This window comes from Grammomys surdaster, unplaced genomic scaffold, assembly GCF_004785775.1.
Source record: "Grammomys surdaster isolate TR1022 unplaced genomic scaffold, NIH_TR_1.0 126158, whole genome shotgun sequence".
Lineage (NCBI taxonomy): Eukaryota > Metazoa > Chordata > Mammalia > Rodentia > Muridae > Grammomys > Grammomys surdaster.
Genome location: NW_021620966.1, coordinates 10,451,094 through 10,471,257, shown reverse-complemented (window position 1 = coordinate 10,471,257; position 20,164 = coordinate 10,451,094). Strand labels below are relative to the sequence as shown.

Genomic DNA, 20,164 nt, shown 5'->3' with positions numbered 1-20,164 from the left:
GAACAGCATTAATGATAGAAGATTTTTTAGCACAGGACTACTCTCTAATCTCCTTACTATCTGTACCCTCCGCTCTAAACTGTACTGGATTGTGAAGTAATGCAGGAAGAAGGGATATTTTGGCTAACCATGAACAAACAAGAGTTAGAAACATTTAGTGTTTCCCTATTTAAGATATCTTGAATATCCTCATCACCAGGAAAAGATAAGTTTGAATAGATCTGAACAAAGTACTTTACTCTCAGTATCTCCAGCTGTAAATGAGTGAAATGAGTACCAACAGTTATAAGATGTTACAAACTTTCAAAAATCCATTACACATGATGAATTATTAAACACAAATAATCATGAATAGATCTTAACATTTAGTAACATGTTAAAAAAATTGTTAAGTAATGAGTGAGTAAAAGCAAGGCCTGAACCACAATAAGTGCTCAATAAATGTTTGCTAAAGTCATTATAATTAATTATTAGTAATGAAATAATTTAGGTCTCCATTATGCCTAAAGTGCTAAGGTTTACAAAGCATGAGTTGCAAAAACAAAACCAGGTGGTCGTCAAAATAGAGGCCTAAGATGTGAAGATTACTGGAACATAAGAAGCCAATGCATTGTCCCTTAATGTCTCTCAAGGACAATTTAGGATACCAAAACATTTTATTCTAGTTGCATATTCACCACCATTGACAAAGGCTGGATACAAAGCGAAATCTATCATCTATTAGTACTCAAAGAGGGTGTAGTCTCAGGCTTGTGAATGCACTCTGCAATTTCCCTTCCATCATTGTTTGATTACATATTCATGTGCAGATATATTTAGAGTCCCTACACAGATACAAAAAGTCAACATCAGATTTAGATGAAGGCAATAGATGAAAAATTGCCTCATGCCTTCTGATTCACTCATTTAAAATCTTCCTTGTAAGACTAAGTGCTGCATATTCCAGCAGAGGAGAAGCCTGCAGTCAACCAACTTGGTGAATAGGAAAGAATATGCATGTTGGCACATTTCATTCAATGGCTAAGGTACCTCACAATGTATAGGAGAATAAAAAGTTGATAGGCTGAAGAAACTAAGGAATTTGAAAACATATTTGGGGGAGCAGAGTGAACAGGCACGAAGGGAATTATAACAAATAGTTTACAACAGTCAGCAGGAACTGGCACACAAAATGATGGGATAAGACTGAATCCCAAGTGCTATACAAATTTTCTTGATAGCATCATTTTTTAAAGAGCAGGCAGTGAGGGGTACAATTATCATGGTTCATAGGCTTAAAATTAGGTCTCAGTACAACACTTGAGATGCTAAAGTGGACTTATTGTCGCAAGCCTGAGGCTAGCTTAAACTGCATGGTGGATTCTAAACCAATCCGGACAACAAGCAAAATGCTATGTTAAAAAAAAAAAAGAACTACAGCAATCTAAAATATGTACTCTGTGACCCTTAAATTTATCTTGCACTGGAAATGTTATGCACATTGGTACCTTTTTCCCTTTCAAAGTTTTCTTCTACGTAGCATCTTTATTTTCAGTCTTTGAGAGAAATATTGTTAGGTAGTGCTGGAGACTCTCTGTGTTTTTAATGGCCATCTGACATGATTACATTAGAAACACTCCCATCATCAAAGAGCTTCTGGAGTATAAAAATAATTCTGAGCTTTTCCAAGCCATTAGAAATAATCAAATTTGCTTTCAAGCTGAGCCATGTTTTTTATTTTTATTTCTTTTACAATTTTTTTCTTGTTACGTTGAAATCAGAAAGGAGTAGATTTCGGAACCACTGAGAAGAAGGAGTCCCATGGACTTCTAAATTCTCTGAACTTCTCACCATGGTTTATGGAGAAAGTCACAGAGAACAAGTTTATATATTTGTATTTCAACCCCACAGCTGCACACTGGCTGTGGAGGTGGGAAAGCTGAGGACACACATGCTGGGGTCAAGAACTGTCTGCCAAGGCTGCCCTTCCTCCCATCCTTGCTGTCAGTAACAAGGAACTCTGATCAGTCATCCCTGCTTCAATATCTTAGGATGCCAACATTCAGAGCCTGGATCCTACCACCAAACTGATGGCAAATACCAATAAAAGGAAAACATAATTTCTAAAGTTATTTTCATTAGTTTCATGAGGAAATATTAAAATACCAATGTAGATATTATAATGATGCAATTATCAGTAAAAAAAAAAAAAAAAAAAAAAAGAGCCTTCTAAAATAAGAGTCCCTTCTCCATCAGCACCAGAGAATCTAAGAGCTTGAGTAGGCAGCTAGGAGCCCAGACAGTTCTCTAAATTCTACTATTACAACATCGTGGGGAGTGCTAAGGAACAAATTAGTTTCCACTGAATCTTATTTAATATGAAGACAAGCATATTTACTAACAGAAATTCCAATAGCTTTTTTTTTTATGAATCAGCTACCCACACAAGAACTCAAGAGAGCCAGCTGGGTTAACATTATCACAGCACAACCAGCAATAGTTAGAAATAGATTGAATGGCCAACAGAAAACCAATAGTGCTTTATATATGACTCACATTATGGTACAGAAAAGAATTTCACACTTGGAAGAAGGCAAACACATCCCCAGGATTATGCACTGTTGATCATTGCTTACCGTCAGATACATGGCAGCATAGACACTCAGGGCAGCTTCTTTGGATGGGAACGTTTTCCTTGCTCGCATGATGAGGTCTGGGTTGCCTGTGCATGCTTCCTCCCCACTGATGAACTGTGTGTACTGCTGACATCCAAGCGCCGTGTAGTTGGGCTTACACAGAGCCAGAAAGTGTGGAGCCAGGTTTCCTGTAACCACTTGCCCAGCATTTACAAAGATATCTGTAGCAAACAGTCCAAATGCATAAATTCCTGAAGGAGAAAGACAACAAGCAGTATTAGCTTACTGTTTCTTAAAAACATAATTTTATTCTATAATAAGCCACTATGAAAATATTTTAGAAACTGCACTGCATTCCATACATGCGTATTCTCAGTTCTTTACATTTTACCTCTCCTCAGTTTCTTCCTTGGCATTTTGGCATAGTTAAGGGTGTTAAATTATTTAACATATTGAGCTGTCTACCACTGGCTACATTTTCATGCATGGCAGGTTTGTAAGACATAAAATAAAGGAAGAAAATATATTCTGAGACTATGTTTGGGTGATGCAGGTTTTTAAATGAAGAGACAGATTCCCCCGAGAGAATGCAGTTGAACATATTTTACTAATGTTAGCCATCTCTTTTTCTTTCCCTATTTTTGACATTTATTTTAAATCACACCAACATAAAACAAAACAGTTGTGTCTCTTTGATTATGCATCCTAAGCTCATTCAGATGGGTAACACCTCTGCTGGAGGCACCAGCTAGCAGGAAAATCTAATGTCATCAGTTTCCATTTAAATGTCATGGAGAAATCTTAAGCAAAATGTTCTTGGATTAAATTTCTACACTGCCTTCAGAAACACATTTATCAAAGGCACAGAACAGCAACCAAGTGTCCCACTTTATTGTGTATGGATTTGCTTTCTAGTTATCTGCTTTGGAATGAGTTAGGAAACAAGCAGGCAATCAAGGCTCCAATTCTTGACAGTATTAATATTTCTTTACTGTGGTTACATGAAAGTGTACGTTTAAATACGCAGGTTTTTTTTCTCCTTTTGTAATTAACTTAGATTTGCTTGAATACCAAAAGCATTTTTTAAAACTTGAAGTCACTGGCCATTTACCCCATAAAAGCTGAAAAGGCCAAATATATTTCCAATATTAGATGTGTGGATGTCCTTTTCTTTTTGCAAATATTATGGAAGATTTGTGTATGAACAAAAATTATTCTTCTACCTTGGTAAAATAATTCTTATCATTAATATTAATGATATGTATCAAATACATTTAAATGTGTGCTTTGGATGTGAAGATATCTACTGGTTTCTAATTTGAAGTAATAAGATCCACTAGGATTTTTATTTTATCTTTATTTTTTCAAGATTTATTTATTTATTTTATATTACAGATCCGTGTGTGCCCTCGGGTATATATTTGTGCAATACATCTATCCAGGTTCCCACAGAGGTTAGAAGAGAGCATTTCAGATGCCCTGGAGCTGGAATTACTGGTGGTTAAGAGCCACTCGATGTGGGTTTTTGGAATAAAACCCAAGGCCACTGTAAAAGCAGAATGTACTTTTAACTGCTGAGCCATTTCTCCATCTCCAAGGACTTTTAAGCATATAGCATCATAATTTTTCCCAAAGAGTTTGTCTATTTAAAAAAATCATATTAATTTTGTTATAAAACTGAGCTGTTCTTTTTAGTTATATATTTCAGAGCTGTTTATTTTTCTAAGCTTTCCATGACTGACTGTTGTACTGGAAAATCATCAAGAAACTTAAAAAGAATCAAATAGTGCTCCAGTATTAAATATTCTTTTAATTTTCAAAATATTATGTAAGATTTCTTTGTGTGCAAAAACACCTTCACATAACAAAACTCTGAATAGCCAAATGTCAAGGTGATAGAAACATTGATTTTCTCTTTTATGTTTTGAAAGAAAACAGCAAGAATCCCTTTTTTTGTCTTCTGAGCAGTGGTCAAGAATCATACCAAAGACACTTCATAGAAGCAGAAAATCAGGAGAGGCAGAGAATTGGGAGCAAACTGATGTCTGTGAGATGTTAATGCAAAAAAGTGCACATAATTTTGTCCCTCAGGAATATCGAAGATATCCTGACATCTGAAACATCTATACTCCTTAAAATGTAGGCTAAGATGTACTCATTTTCTTAACTAAACTGTTCTTTTTATCTAGTGCAATAGGTCTTCCTGTTTAAAATAGAAAGACTTGAGAAAAGTATAGAAATGTCTCTTGATACTTGAAAAGTTTCCAAATATGACTTAGAAATAAAATATCAGTGTCTCAGGTCCAAAGCCATTGTTGTGGATAATACAGATAATTTTCAAAATGGGATCCTGCAGCCACAGCCCCTCTTTTGACCCAAAGAACAAAGTTCCTGTGCAAAATCCAATCCTTTTATGAAGTGTTGATTCATTTACAACTTTCATTGTATTATAACAAATGAGAACCCTCAGGTCACCATAAAGGAGCAAAAACGAAAGGAAATTTATATAATCAATAAGGAACATGGCAAACAATAGGCACACTTCCTACTGGATTACATGTTCTTTACAAACAGGCATGCAAATGCAGAGACTGTTTTACTTCAACCATCCAACCTACTTTACTTAATAGTACTTAGGAACATACTGATTTCAAGTACTTTTAGTTTTGCATGTGTTATTGCTTGCTACTTCTTTTTTTATTAAATGGTTAATATGCAAAGAGAGTCAATATTACATTATTTGTACAAAGGAAAATAATTTTAAGGTGTGTGTGTGTGTGTGTGTGTCCTTCAAAAGATATCTAGAGTCTTTGGAGATACCTCACTTGACAATAGTGAAAAGTTCAGCCTTCCACGTAAAGACCATTAGTCTTCAGAGAAACCTACAGTCCCGAATCTTCTAGTGTAGTGGAAGCTAATATCTAGTGTAGCTATAGACTAGTGTGCACTGTTTGTTGTCTCCAAAGTTTTCATCTTGAACCATACAACATAAGACATACACTGAAAAGTTACAGGCTCCCAAATGAATTTTGCAATGTTTATCAAAATTCATCTAAATCATGATAAACTTTATTGTTCCATAAAATTGGTTTATCTAGATTTTAGTTGAATTACAAAGATGCTTAGTGATTTGTCATTCTATTAGTGCTAACCTTTTATAGCATGAAAAAAAGTATAGGTATTTATTGTTCTCTAACAAAACTCTCAGTGTACCTTAGTTTTTCTGAAAACCAGTTCAGGACCAGCCCAAGGAGTAGGGCATATTAAGCATCACATTCATTCTTTTGTCAAGTTGTCATCCTCAAGTGGCCTACTTAGGTTACTGTTCCTCCCCAAGCATTCATTCTGAAACTCCATTAATGTACAAGTCTTTAATTTTCATTACACACACTTCAGTTTCGTAAAAAATAATACTCATGAGTTTTATTCTTTCTTTCTTAATGTGGAAATCACATCAAGGATCATCTTAAACGTTGTCTCACGTATGATTATTGTTATTCAGAAGAATAAAAATCAATCAATGGATACATACCAAGAAATCGGACAGTTCGGCGTACCAGTGGGTTTATGTAGCAACAATCTCCAGTTAAAATAGTTTTTTCCTGGTTTTCAAAATCCCTTGTGGCTAATTGCAAGCAAAACACTGCAGTTTCTCCAACTATTATCTTGCAAAGAAATAAGAGATTAAAGAATGTTAGAGTTTCACTAGAATAAAAGTTAATTTATTTAAAAGGTAAAAACTATCTCAATGTAAAAACGATGCACAGTTGCTAAGAAGACCCTTCAACTTTAATTTTTTCAGCATACATAAATTATATTTCTCTCAAAATTAGGAAATATTAAAATGATAAATTTTAAAATAAAAATAAAATATAATATTTGATATATGCAAAAATGCTTAAGAAAATTCTCAGCTATTTTTGTATATAATTTTCACTTTTTAAAAACTGGCTGTACCTTGCTTAAATCTCAATTCTTCACTAAAATTCAAAACAGATTTTTCTATGATTAATGCATTTTATATATATATATATATATATATAAAGGCACAGTGACCCTATTGATCTGTAGTTGGTATTTATGAAGATTTATCATGATAAAAGATTATACAAAAAAGTTTTTTGTAAATACTTTGGAGAGATCTAGTATAGACATGTTGATTTGAAAATATATCAATATAATACTTTTATGAGAAAAAATTAGTTTATGGATGTTAATCTTGTGATGATTCTATTCTGAGACATTATCAAGAAGTTTTAATAATTAGCTTATTATTTACAGTTTACTACAAATTTATTTTCATCTTCATAAAACAGGAGATGTAGGATATTACCATATGTAAAGTAAGTAAAGAAATCTAGTGTTGCTCCAGGATGGCTGACGAGGACTAGGCTGTGATCTGGCTTCATTTTCTAGCTTACAAGGACCTGGCTGTGTTCTACTGATCTTTGTACAGTTGTGGTGGTTTTCGTACATGTCTTCACCCAGGTATTAGAATGAAAATTATTTCATTTTAAAGATAAGGACAAGAAAATGTAGGGAAGTTAAATATTTAGTTCTCTTTCAGGCTAATATGAAGTCAAGCAGAAGAAGCAGCACTCGGGAAAGCAGGCCCTGCACCTCACCTGGGAGGCACAGCAAAGCAGGCTATGAATGTGGGAGTTGTGGATGATCCAGCCCTTAGGATGTGAGTGTGGTAAAGCCACCCCTGCCTTTTGTCTACCATTTGGTCAAATTAGCAAGGGAAAGATATCTTCCTCTCCTTTTTGCCCTTACAACTAGTGGGGGACAGGAGAGCAGACCTTGATAGTGTCATGAGAGCAGAAGAGCTGTCCCTGTCCTTCACATGTTGTAGCATTCGGGAGAGCAGACCCTGCAATTCACCTGGTTAGCTCTGGTTATGGAGAGTTTGGGTGAGCTTGTCTTGTGGATTTGAGAACAGGAGAGCCTGAGAGAGTAGGCTGTCCTGCTCAGATGTCTCTCAGCCCCAGATGCAGGGTTTTGAATTAGTTCAATACTGCTATCCCATTAGTGAACTTCTGGAGTGAATGAAGGGGCTATTCCTACAGATTCAAAACTGCAGTATCTCATTGACTCAGGGTAACAACAGGATACTTGAGATGAATCCCCATGAGGTTCTCGTATTGATAGAGTAGCAGAAACCAGAGGCCTTGTACTAGGCCAAAGATTCACTGCAATAAATATATGCAAGCAAAGAAGTATGGACAAAGGGAATACTGTGAGACACACTACAACACACTGTAGTTTCCACAATGAGAGTTTTCCCCCTCTATTGGTGTATTGCAATGGTAAAGGCTGGGCACAAGGAGACAGGGAGATGACTGAGATTGGATGCATGATGTGAAATTCACAAAAAACAATAAAAAGTTTTCTAAAAAGAAGCAAAACTTTCTGATTTAGCATCAGACCTAAGATTTTATTTAATACCACTGATAGAAGCTAGGAAATTAGTGAAGAAGACTCTTCAGCATAATAGTTCAACTGGAAAAGCCTTCATAATGCAAGCTAGGCTGCCCAACATGGATCCTCAGAGCACACGTAAAGAATGAGAGAAAATTGACTCCTTAAAGTAATCATCTGATCCCCACATGCACACCATGGCATGGGTGCCCAGCCAATATTAAGAAACTAAAATAGCCTAGCAATGGTAGTGCGCACCTATAATCCCAGCACTCAGGAGGCAGAGGCAGGTGGATCTCTGTGAATCTGAGACCAATCTGGTCTATAGAGTGAGTTCCAGGACAGGTAGGACTATACACAGAGAAATCCTGTCCTGAAAAACCAAAACCAAAACAAACGAAAAATAATAATAAATAAAATTAAGTGAGAAAAGAAACCAGAACCAATCATTTGTCTGCTAATTTGACACTGTTTGTTTTTAGTCTCTCTCTTTAAGTATAGTTAACATGTTCTAAGGAGTTCCTGGGATTTACTATGTGCTATAGTTTGCTTATGTCCCCCAAAGTTCATTTGTTAGAAATACATTTCCCTAAGCCATGTGTCTGTGTCCTTTTGGTAATCAGACAATAAAAAAAAAATCCAAAAGAGTTCCAAATAAGTATGACATTCTCTCGTCCATGGGGACACTTGGCTGCAAGAAAAAGATTATACACAGTTCTGACAACTTGTCAAGTCACTTGGCGGTAGAGACTAGAGCTCAGTGATAATATGTAAGACTGCACCCTAATGATGGATAATTGCTGAGTTGTGTGTATCTGCTGTTCTCTATTCAAACCCAAACTTCTGGGCTAGAGGGACGACTCAGAACATTTACTACTCTTCCAGATAACCTGAGGTTGGTTCCAGTACCCACACTGGGTGGCTAACAACTGCCCGTAACACCAATTCAGGGAATTCAACTCCACCTATTGGTCCCAATGGGTAGTACATACATGCAGCAGTCTCCCTCCCTCCCTCCCTCCCTCCCTCCCTCCCTCCCTCCCTCCCTCCCTCCCTCTCTCTCTCTCTCTCTCTCTCTCTCTCTCTCTCTCTCTCTCTCTCTCTCTCCTCCCCTCCCTCCCCCTCTCTCTCTCTCACACACACAAATAAATTAAAAAACATCTTAAGTTCATGTTAGTTCCCCAAAGACAGATAATGAGAGTCAGTGGATCTCTTTCTTCCTGCCTCTTTCAAATGTTGCCACATTGAGTAAGTCTTTTTCTGTTCTTCACAATGACTTCTCTGTATAATTTGCCCATTGAGAATAGATGGCCAAGCCTAGGTTAGGGCTTTGGCCCTAAAACTTCCAGGAACAACCCTATTTCAGGAATTCTGCTATAGCATTGGAAAACTAAAACACCAAAAATATGTTTTGAAGACTCTATAAAAATTAATGTCTATGATAATAAGATATTTAAAATAGTAAATGAAAGGCAGAAAAGAGGAGACCACAAAAGGTTTGATGTTTGGTCTACCTTCACATCAGTATGAAAAACATCTTCTCCTTCTTTCTTACAGTTTCCCTTTGTTGCTGTATCCTTTTTCTAATCCAAGACAGCAAAAGTTCAAGGTTAATCCAAAACAAACTGAGATGAGCTGTATCTAAGTCTAGTCCTTACTGTCTGGTAAGGCTTGGTTGAATTTAAAATGATTAGAACTTCCAACTTCCTCCTGTATTTTAACTTTGGCAGTAGAACAACTGTGTGATAAAATAGTTCATCTGGCCAAAGGAGACACAGAGCTATTTTTCACAGGTACGTGTCCTCTCAGATGGGCCTTAGGAGAAGTTAAACATAAACTGTGTGTTTGGTATTTCCTTAGTCTTCCTATCTGAATTAGTTTTTTATATTCTGTCTTATTGGATGCTTCGTAAAAGAAAGAACTACTTGATGCTTTCTGGGAACAATATTTATTTGCACTGTTTTGTCCCCCAAATATCCCATATTCTACCAATGTACCATCCACTTCACCTTGTGATGCCCCAGATCCCACCCTCAACAATTGTTGTATCTCTTCGCTTCTCTTCTCTTCGCTTCGCCACAGCAGTCGCCACTAAGCCTGCACTTCCAGGCTGATCTTGCCTCTCTTGACCTTGTATCCATCTGTTAGGCTGTGAACACACAGATTTCTTACAACACTGTAGATAGCCCGTAATGTTTGCTGAATACATGATTAAACCTCATCATCTTAACTTCATAACTTCAGTAAATCAGAATGTCTTGGTCTATGTTTTACCTCTCACTTATAAGTACCAACTTCTTCCTTGTTGCTGTGTGGAAGGTCTATCTACTATTCTTCTCCCTAGATCCAGATCTTGGTAAATTTTAGTTACTAACTCTCTTCCAGAATAAGAGCTGCTATCTTCACAGCACTGGTTATAGGGAAACTTTTTCAAGTCGTTTCCTAACACTGTCCTTCTTGCTTGCTTGTACTTCAGCCAATTTCCTGTTCCTGAGTTCCCTACTTGTACATTTCAGAAATTGCTCAATGTCGTTTGTCTGCTGTGATAAGAAATCCAAAGTCAAAGCAGATTATGCATCCAGAAATAGTTCTCAGTATGGAGGGCTATTTCAAAACTTAATTGGGGAATGGGTAGAGATTAGGTAAAGGCACACACGTCACTCATTATCATTTTTCTTCTTCCCATGGAGTCACATCATCTTATATCCCGGCTGCTCTAAGAATACCTACCTATCTTGTTATCAACTTTCTGAAAGCCAGACCTGGGTTCTTTAGTTGCTCTAACAATTTATATGAACCTTATCTTGAACTTGAGAGATAAGTTCAAAGAAGCATCCGAAATAGCATATTAAGGGGGGGAAGAGAAATTACTGAATAGTTAAGGACATATATTGCTCTTTCAGTAGATTCAAATTCAGTTCCCATCATTCATGTTAGGTAGCTCACAACAATCTCCCTCTGGAGCATATGATATCCTTTTCTGACCTCTGTAGCCTATGTACTCATGTTCTCAAACATACCTACCCAGAACTGTAATCAAATATAGTCTGTAGTTAGGTAAACAATCTTCTGTGTTAAAGATATAATGATACATTGATGATCAAAGAAGGGGTCAAGATACAGTTTGATGGTCTCAAGCAAAACAATTAAGAGTGGTACAGGAATTCATATTCTGAGTGTTTTGGTTGTTTTGTTTTGTTTTACATTATTTAGAAAATATGTGCCAGAAGGACATTTTAGGAATGGTGTCATAAGTCACTGACTTCATTTGTGATGACTTGTGGATAAATGACCCAGCTGTTTTGGGCTCACCTTTGTGTAAATACTGATTCCACTCTTCCTCTATCCATACTAGCCGATTATAGAGGAATTCTAATCCAGGAACATGACTGCTCTGGCAAGGGATCATATCCAGAGATGTGATCCAGTTGGAATGTAGACACACCACACATGTTTTATTTTTCTGGTTGGAATACATACCTTTAATCCCTATGGCTGGGATATAGTCTTGCCTTTAGTATACACCTTTAATCCCAAACAATGCTGTCTAATTGAGTGGCAAACAAAGTGACAAATCAGAGAAAGATTTGACAAAATAAGTCAGTGATAAGATAGTCCCAATTCTCATGAGACAGACAAGAAAGAGAGGTTACTTAAAAAGTGATAATAAGAAAAGAATTCAATGCAATTCAATACAGTTTACATTTGAGCAGTTGTTTGAGCAGAAAAGAAAGTGTTAGAAATGAGGAGAAAGTCTTTCCCATGAGAAGTTTCAGCTTGACTTCATCAAAGTATATGGTAGAAAGAGTTGGTCATGGAGGCAAAGACACAGACACCAGTGGGAAATGTTAACTATTATCACAGTCAGTAGTACCATTAATAATAATAATAAAGGTGTTAATGTCAATAGCATTGGCTTCAGTCAGATGATGTCAGTAATAACCCATAGCCTTATCTACAACATATAAGACTGTTCAAACTAGTTCAAACTACAGCTTGGTCAAAGTAGGAACATTTCAATTGAGACTTTCCTCTAATTTTGCTCTCTTCTCTGATTGATTTAAGGTCAGGATATATTGATTCTAATGCTTCCATTTTTTTATCTCGAGCTTGAATTCAAATCTCTGGTTAGTAAATTATAGACCCTGGGTCTATGTTTCCCAGGACTTTAGTTTAGTTCTTCTGCCTTTCCTGTCAGGAGCTTTCTTCATTGAAATTTCTTTACTCTAAGGGTTCAACAATCTCTGTTCTCTTAAGGAATTCTAAGCACTTAATGTCTCCTCTGAACTCTGGATGCGGGGCTTCCATTAAAGTAGAATTGGCTTACAGAGTTGAGTCTGATTATTGTATTCTTGCATCCACAGTGGATCTATGAGTCCCACTCTGAGCCTCCTGATCTTCCATGTGATCTCTGTGGACCCACTAACCTCCACTGGTAGACTCACGCCAAAGCTCTTCCCGATTACAATGGCCTCTCTGTTTCTCTAACATGCTTCTCTCCATCAGTGACCTTTCATTATATTATTTTAATTAACAAAAATTGTGTACATTAATGATGTCTTAAAATATACACACATTTTGGACTGACAGCAAATTGACGCATTAGTACTTCACATGTCTTCTTTGTGGTAAGAGCACTTAACATCTACTTTCTTAGCAAATTTTGAGTTATATTTATAATACATAATTATTATCATTATCATCATTATTTGCTAAACTTGCCATATTGTTTAAGAAACAATATTGTTTAGGGAATGCTCCTCTTAACCAAACTATCAGTTTCAAGTCCTTATTAAATTATACCTCAATTCTATTTCAAATATATCTACTTTTCTATTCCTATTTTAAAACCTATTACCTCATCACTTCTTACCTGCATTATAGTATACTTGAGCCTCACTTCTGCTTATCAAACTGTCTACTACCAGATTGCTCTATTAAAATCAAATTTCGTGCAATCCAAATGCCCTGCTTTGCAGTGTGAACTCATAGCCTGTAGATTAACAGAAGGTTATAGGAAGTCTTTTACTGCTGAACTTAAACCAACCTTTCTCAGCTTCTGCAATTCTCACAAAGCCTTGAGACATGCCATGCTATAGTCATGACCAAATAATTTTATTCCACAACATACCAGCTATTTTCATGCTTCCATGCTTTTATGCATGGTTTAATATGGCCTGATGTGCAGGGCTTTGAGACATGATTTAAATAACGCTTGCTCTGTTGCAAATGTATTCTATGCCTACTGTAGTCTATCCTTTCTCTGTTTCAGTGATATTTTGTGCATTTATTATGATGATTCCGTATGGCTTTTATAACTGTCAGTGACATCTGTCTACTGCATTCAGTTGACGGCTTCTCAGAGACAGGGATTGTACAGTGTTTATGCTTCCAGTTTTACAGCTAAGTGACTGACAGTAAATGTGAACACCATATGGATGAATGAAATCCAGCTCATTCTACTCATTAATAGACAAGAAAACTACTCAGAGAGAAATAGAGGAATCAAACAAACCTGAGCCACAAGGTTACTGTTCTAATTCAGATCTGAGTCCAAGTTCAAAGACATTTTATTTCAGCTTCTGACTAGGAACAAACCTTTAATCTCTGAATTTTTTAGGGTGGACCCTTGCTTTGGAACACATGTTGTACCTTGGAGTTTCAACCCATTTCTAGCATTCATAGAGTCTTAAGGAGATGTTGGATACATAACATCTCATTAGGACTCACAACTCTATAGATAGCTGCAAGACAACTGAATACAGAAAGACTTCCTGATCTTATTCAGATACATTCTAGTTCTTCAATACAAACTCAAGGAGTATTCAACCACCCTTTCTAACTCCTTTATAGCTTCTGTAGATTCTCTTTTCAGAGAAATCATTTCATTTTCTCCATATGGCTCTTATGAGACCTTGAGGACCTACTGTTTGGAGCATTATCTCTCCCTTATTAAGGAGTTCTTGATTCTGGTATCATTGGCTTCATTTCTCATTAAATGTACAAAACAAAAACCCTGGGCAAAGAGCATAACTGGTTTGATTCCAAGACATTCGGAAAGATGTAATCACAACATTATAGATACAAAATCCAGATGTAGGCATGGTAGAAACATCATTATCAGAGTTTTCCTCATAACGTGTGTTTTCTGATATAAACTAACAAATAAAAGCTGGAGATAGTGAACAAGGACATCATATCGAAGATTAACTCAAGAGCATGTCCCCTCTTGCTTGCCATAGGCAGCAGCTCTTCACAAGAGTGAAAAAAGAACAAAAGTTCTAGAGGGACAATTCTGTCTCTTATAGGAAGCATCCACCAGTTTATCACAGGTCGGCCTCTCATGGGCACTTAAGTTACATCACAGTACAAGTTCTCCATTTCCTGGGTCAAGAGAGGAATGGAAGAAAATTAAAGTCTAGCTGAGGAGTAAATGTTGTTGGCATGGCAGCCATAGATCTGTGGAAAATATTGTTTTTTAAGAAAAGGTTCTCTCTCCATTGAAACTGATGGAGCTCAAAGGGGCAAGAGAAGTTTCCTCAGCCCTGCCCAGTGGACAGAAGCTCTGCATCCCAAGCATAGATCTCTCTAAACTGGAATTACCCCACATTGCACAGAGCTTCCAGCTGGCTCACCATGCCATCTTCTGCATTATTGAGCATTATGGAGACCTCAAATACCCTCTTGCCAATCAAGCTGGATCTATAATACATATTGTACCTTCCTAATAATGCATCTATCTATATCTCCATGAATTCTCTGAAAACCAATATGCTATCTTATCCTTTCTTATCAATTACTCATTTGCCAGTGAGTAAAAAGCCATGCCTTGCTAACAAATAGTAACTTGCAGAAATGTATTTATGAACCATGACTCTCCAGATATAATTATAGCAATGTCTCCAATGTGAGCATATAACTTAGCTCTTATGCCTCAACACCAATAAGCTTACTCTTGGTTATCTACACTCCTTAATGACAAAATAATGTAGTAACTCTTTCAAAGTAGATGCAATCATGATAGATTTTCCCCAGTGTCAGACTTAAAATAACTTCATATTTTCATTCCTAAACATCCAATCAGAATGCTCCTCAAAGATAGTCAATCGTTGCAGATTTGAAACTAGAAAATCATTTTCGGTGTATTACAGTAGCAAAAGTCATACAGTCAGTGTAACAGTATTTGTAATGTCTGACTAATTTCAGACATGAATAAAGAAAATATCTGAAAAACATCAGTAATATGGTAAAGTATAGTCATGGCAAACACTTAAAATATTTAAATGTTTTTATTTAGATCATCAAATTCAGTCTAGTCAAGGAAGTTAGAAGCCCAACTGAGGCAAAATGCTGCCATATATAGTATGTCATGAGCTCTGTGTCCTGATGTAGATCAACCACACCATGTACTTCTCCATCACTGATGATGATGTAATGGCTGCCATCTCTGAACACGATATCCTAGGATAAGCTACAAGATTTACACGTAAGTGAATGAACCGAACTGAGGAAATGAAAACTAATTTCTGCTACAATAGGAATACAAACTCTCCTGGCATTTACAAAATACTGTAATGTCTTCACACCTTGAGCCCTGAAAAATCACGTTCACACTTTCTTTGTTCATTCAATTATATTTAATTGGCAAAAATCATATTTATTTTTTCAGAAACAAAATGGCACTCTAAAATATATTTTTGGATAACACTGAATAACCCACACACTACCTCACATGCTGCATACCTTCATTAATACTATGTAGTTGTTGCAAGAGTGTCTACTATTTTGAGCAATATTCCATGCACACTTGAAATTAAGTAGATTTTCACAGGATCAAAGTTGGAATACGTATCCATATTGGGTCAAAAATATAAAAAATCAGGTTTGATTTTACATGTTCTCTTTCCTGAGGTACTGAAACAGATCTTGGGGGCCAGTGGCTATGGGGTAAAAAATCCTCCAGTCATAAGATTATACTAGGTTCCCAGCAGACTTGCAAGCACAGGGTCTCTAGCAGAAAACAGTAACTGTCTAAAAATTTTAAACTAAAAAACAAAATTTGTTTTCATTGTATGTTATGGCTTCATTCTATTTATATATTTTTTTAAAAATGTGGCAAAGATATAAAATGTCCTTTTATAATATTTGTTTGTGGGGTTGTGTTGTGTTTTAGCATGCATAAGGCCCAGGGTTTGATCTTTGAGGGTGGGCTTTGGGAGTTTCAAAAGCTCAAGCCAGGCCCAGTATCATGCTCTGTTCTTGCTGCCTAACAGTCTTTATGAAGAACTCTCAGCAGCTCTCCGGCACTATGTGGGCCTGCATGCTGCAATGCTTGCAGTCATGACAACAGATGACAGTGGACTAAACCTTAGAACTATACACCAGCCCTTACTAAACACTTTCCTTTATAAGAGTTGTGATGGTCACAGTGTCTCTTGACAGTAACAACCTTAACGACGATTGGGTGACATGCTGTCCTGATGGGCGTTCTGAGAGCAGCTGAGTACACACTGAAAGCTCAACTCTGTGCCATTTATCAGGGTCTATAAATAGTTTACCCACAAAGCAGCAACCCTTCTCCACTGCCAAGTGGATGCTGTTATTTACTCAGTACAATTGATGTAAAGAAGGGCCACACAGATAAAGCAATTTCTGTAATACTAACAGTAGTCAGAATTGTGGGTGGACATAAAGTAACAAGCTCACCAGAGCCTGGGGAAAGGGCAGATTTTAGTAACTGTTCTGTCAAAAGGCAGCAGAGAAGATATGAGGCCATGAATTGGACTCATTCCCTTGGGTCATGATTTGCAGCCTTTAGGTGACCCATACTAAAATTTTTAGCAAGGTCTAAAAACACTAGTAGCTGTCACCAATCCACTGGGTACCATAAGCTTGTCAGCCCATACCTTACTTGCAAGGAAAAGGCTCCTGCTCATTTTGACAACTCAGTGGGCAGTAGTATTCATGGTGATGCTTGGGTTAGCAACACCAGTAGCAACAGCAGTGCCCAGGTACTTTTCTGACAAGGAAACTATAGGGTTTGCCTATAGCCATCAGTATTCTTACAGGCACCCTAGAGAATTCAAATTATTTGAAACTCCAGTCATATATTTTTAAACTTATGAGGAGTATTTTAAAAGGGAATTTTAGGTATTTAGATTAAACAAATAATGATTATTTCTTTGTGCTGCGCCAAATATTTCCAAGTATTTTAACTAAAGATGGGTTTTACTAAGAATTTAAATGAGTGTTACAATGAAAAGAAATTTAACACTCACACTTTTTGATTTGTTTGTTTGTTTGTTTGTGTGTGTGTGTGTGTGTGTACATGTGTCTGTGGAAGCCAGAGACTAGCCCTATGTATCATTCTTTAGGTGCTTTCTATATTTTGTCTGAGACAGAGCTTCTCACTGGCTTGGCAGTAGTCTAGTAAACTAGGTTGGGTAGCTGTTGAGCTCAGGAATCTCTCTGGTGCTGGGATAACAGTTGTCACTAAAGGTCAGAGGGAAATGTTATGTCCAACTCACATCTGTGATAGTAGTGCCTGAAGTAAGGGAGTAACGAATAAGAGATCCTGCAATACTTGACAGGATATTTGAGTACTCTGATAATGTGGGATGATGTAGAAATGCTTGCACTAATCTTTCAGTCTCTTTGGGGGACAATATGAAAACAACACTGAGATTCCACCTCACACCAGTGAGAATGGCTAAGATCAAAAACACAGGTGACAGCAGATGTTGGCGAGGATGTGGAGAAAGAGGAACATTCCTCCACTGTTGCTGGGATTGTAAACTGGTGCAACCACTATGGAAATCAGTCTGGTGGTATCTCAGAAAATTGAACATAGTGTTACCTGAGGACCCAACTGTACCACTCCTGGGCATATACCCAAAAGATGTTTTCACATACGCCACTGATTTTTTATAGTATAAAAAAGATGATGCACTTCTCCACATCCAACTGTGAGGTGTCTACTGACATCTGTATCAGAGGAGGATTACCATGGACCAAGCATGGAGGATCTTCCTCACTCTCTAGTAGCAGTCAAGCAGTCCTCCCTTTATATGCTGTTGCTGTGCAATCTAGTTTCCTCTTTCTTTTGTTTTTCTGTAATAAACATTGTACTCTGGGATTGGAAGTATAGTTGCCTTCTAGTGTCCACGGCTACATTGACGAAATATATATTCACTAGACTCAACCACAGTCCTTTGAACAGAAGGACTGTAATTTTAATGAAAAGTAGCTTTTGATGTGGTAGGCTTGCCTGGGAAAATTGAAATGATATTCCTTGCAATTCATACTGGTGGCCTTTTTTTTTTCTTTTAGCTCTTTCCATCTTTAAACCAACTGCCAGAACAAATGTCCTTAAGGCTACTGATTTTTACTGAGAAATAAAATAAAGACTAGACATTTGAAAAAATTTATTTTTAACATGCTTTTATGGGGTATAGAATGATGATTACATAGGAAATCCTTATACTGCACTGAGCTATTGATCTTAATGATGAAGCACAGAGAAAGGCGTGATTGAAACCCAAAAATAAATGAATGAGACAAATCTTGGAACATGAACTCATTTTGCAGCCTGGCCTCATTTGCAGTTGGTACAAGGACAACATTCCTAAATACTGCTCATGGAGTATTAAGAAGCAGTATAACTACAATTCAAATGTATCCCTAACAGCCTAAAGCAGTTGAATGTTTAAGCAAGCCAATTTAAAGGCTTCCATTACATAATGATAAATACATTAAAAATATTGGTCCAAATACCTTTAATTTCAGCTTATGATATACTCATTCATCATATAAATTATATATATATGACACACACTCACGCATATATATATATATATATATATATTTATATATATATATATATATATATTTTTTCTTATCATTTTTAAGAGTAACATATTACTTACCCTGAATAAAAATATATATGCTATTCTAATGTTTAACGTGTCAATGTGAGTTGGTCATCCCTAAAATCCTATGAGACATTACTTCATTTTAAAGGAACTAAAGTATAAGGAATAATTGTTCCAAGGCCTCAGATGTAGGAAAAATGGTAGACCTGAGAATCAAATTCATGCAGTCTGACTCTGGTTTTAACTATATTTTTCATGTGGATTATGGTAGAAATAAATGGCTTCAAAGTATTTGTTAATATACAAGTTGACCTTATTTGTCACTCACTGCCGAACTTGCCATTATGATATTTCACTGTTTGTTTTATCTAGAAAAGTTAAATATTTAAACTTCTGAACTTGTAGGTATATTTTCTTCCAGTCGTATAGTTTTGCATAAATCACAAGCATGGGAACCTATTCATTTAAAAAATCTGAATAAATGCAGGCAAATATGTACTAATAGTTACATTTATTCAAACAAAGAGAAAACAGAGCTTCTATTGCCTGGAAGGATGCAGAAGGGCTAGTAATAGCAGTTTCTACAATCTATTCTTAAACTACTGCATCATCTTTTGCTAATCAATATGCTCTTCTTAAATGCCTTTTGAAATGTGTTACATTTCAAACCTGGGACAAACTACTTAACATATCAAAGTAGACCTAGCTTCCAGGTTCTCTGTGCATCCCTCAGTTCCTACCTGTTACAGGGTATGTTTGCCATAACCCTACCCTTACCCTGAACATTAACTCTCCAGCCCAGAGACTGAGCTTCCCTACCCCACATGGCTCTCCTTCCCTCCTCACATGGCTCAGTTCAATCTGATCATGCCCAATCTAGATGCCCCCAGATGTATCTCTGTCTCTGGCTATCTATCCTACATATCTACAATAAACTTTCTCTTCCACCATACCTGGAATAATCATGTCCTTTCCTTTCCTCGAGAATGCAGTTTGAGAAAGGAGAATGAAGTAACAGTTTAGGAGAGAGGGGGAAATCTAACAAGACCCTACCCTTAGATTAAGAGCTACAGGAAATCAATGGGTGATGAGAGAGAATCAATCTTCTCCATGTATGAATCCACAAATAGTTTTTCCAACCCTAAATGGTCAGCTTGAAATGCATATACATAATAAGATCAACACTAAATTGACTTAGTAGATGGTAAATATATACACATATATATTTATATAAATATATATTTATATAAATATATA

At 36.5% G+C, this 20,164-nt stretch overlaps 1 protein-coding gene across 2 annotated transcripts in view; it reads right to left on the bottom strand.

The window, feature by feature from the left end:
- Plppr5 (phospholipid phosphatase related 5) overlaps positions 1–20,164 on the bottom strand; it is a 102,711-nt gene that overhangs the window by 55,485 nt on the left and 27,062 nt on the right. For both annotated transcript variants that reach the window (XM_028757398.1, XM_028757397.1), the window contains exons 2-3: positions 6,148–6,280; positions 2,616–2,866 (exon numbers count right to left, since the gene is read on the bottom strand). In XM_028757398.1, coding sequence (XP_028613231.1) covers positions 2,616–2,866; positions 6,148–6,280 — 384 coding nt within the window. The remainder of the gene's footprint in view (positions 1–2,615; positions 2,867–6,147; positions 6,281–20,164) is intronic.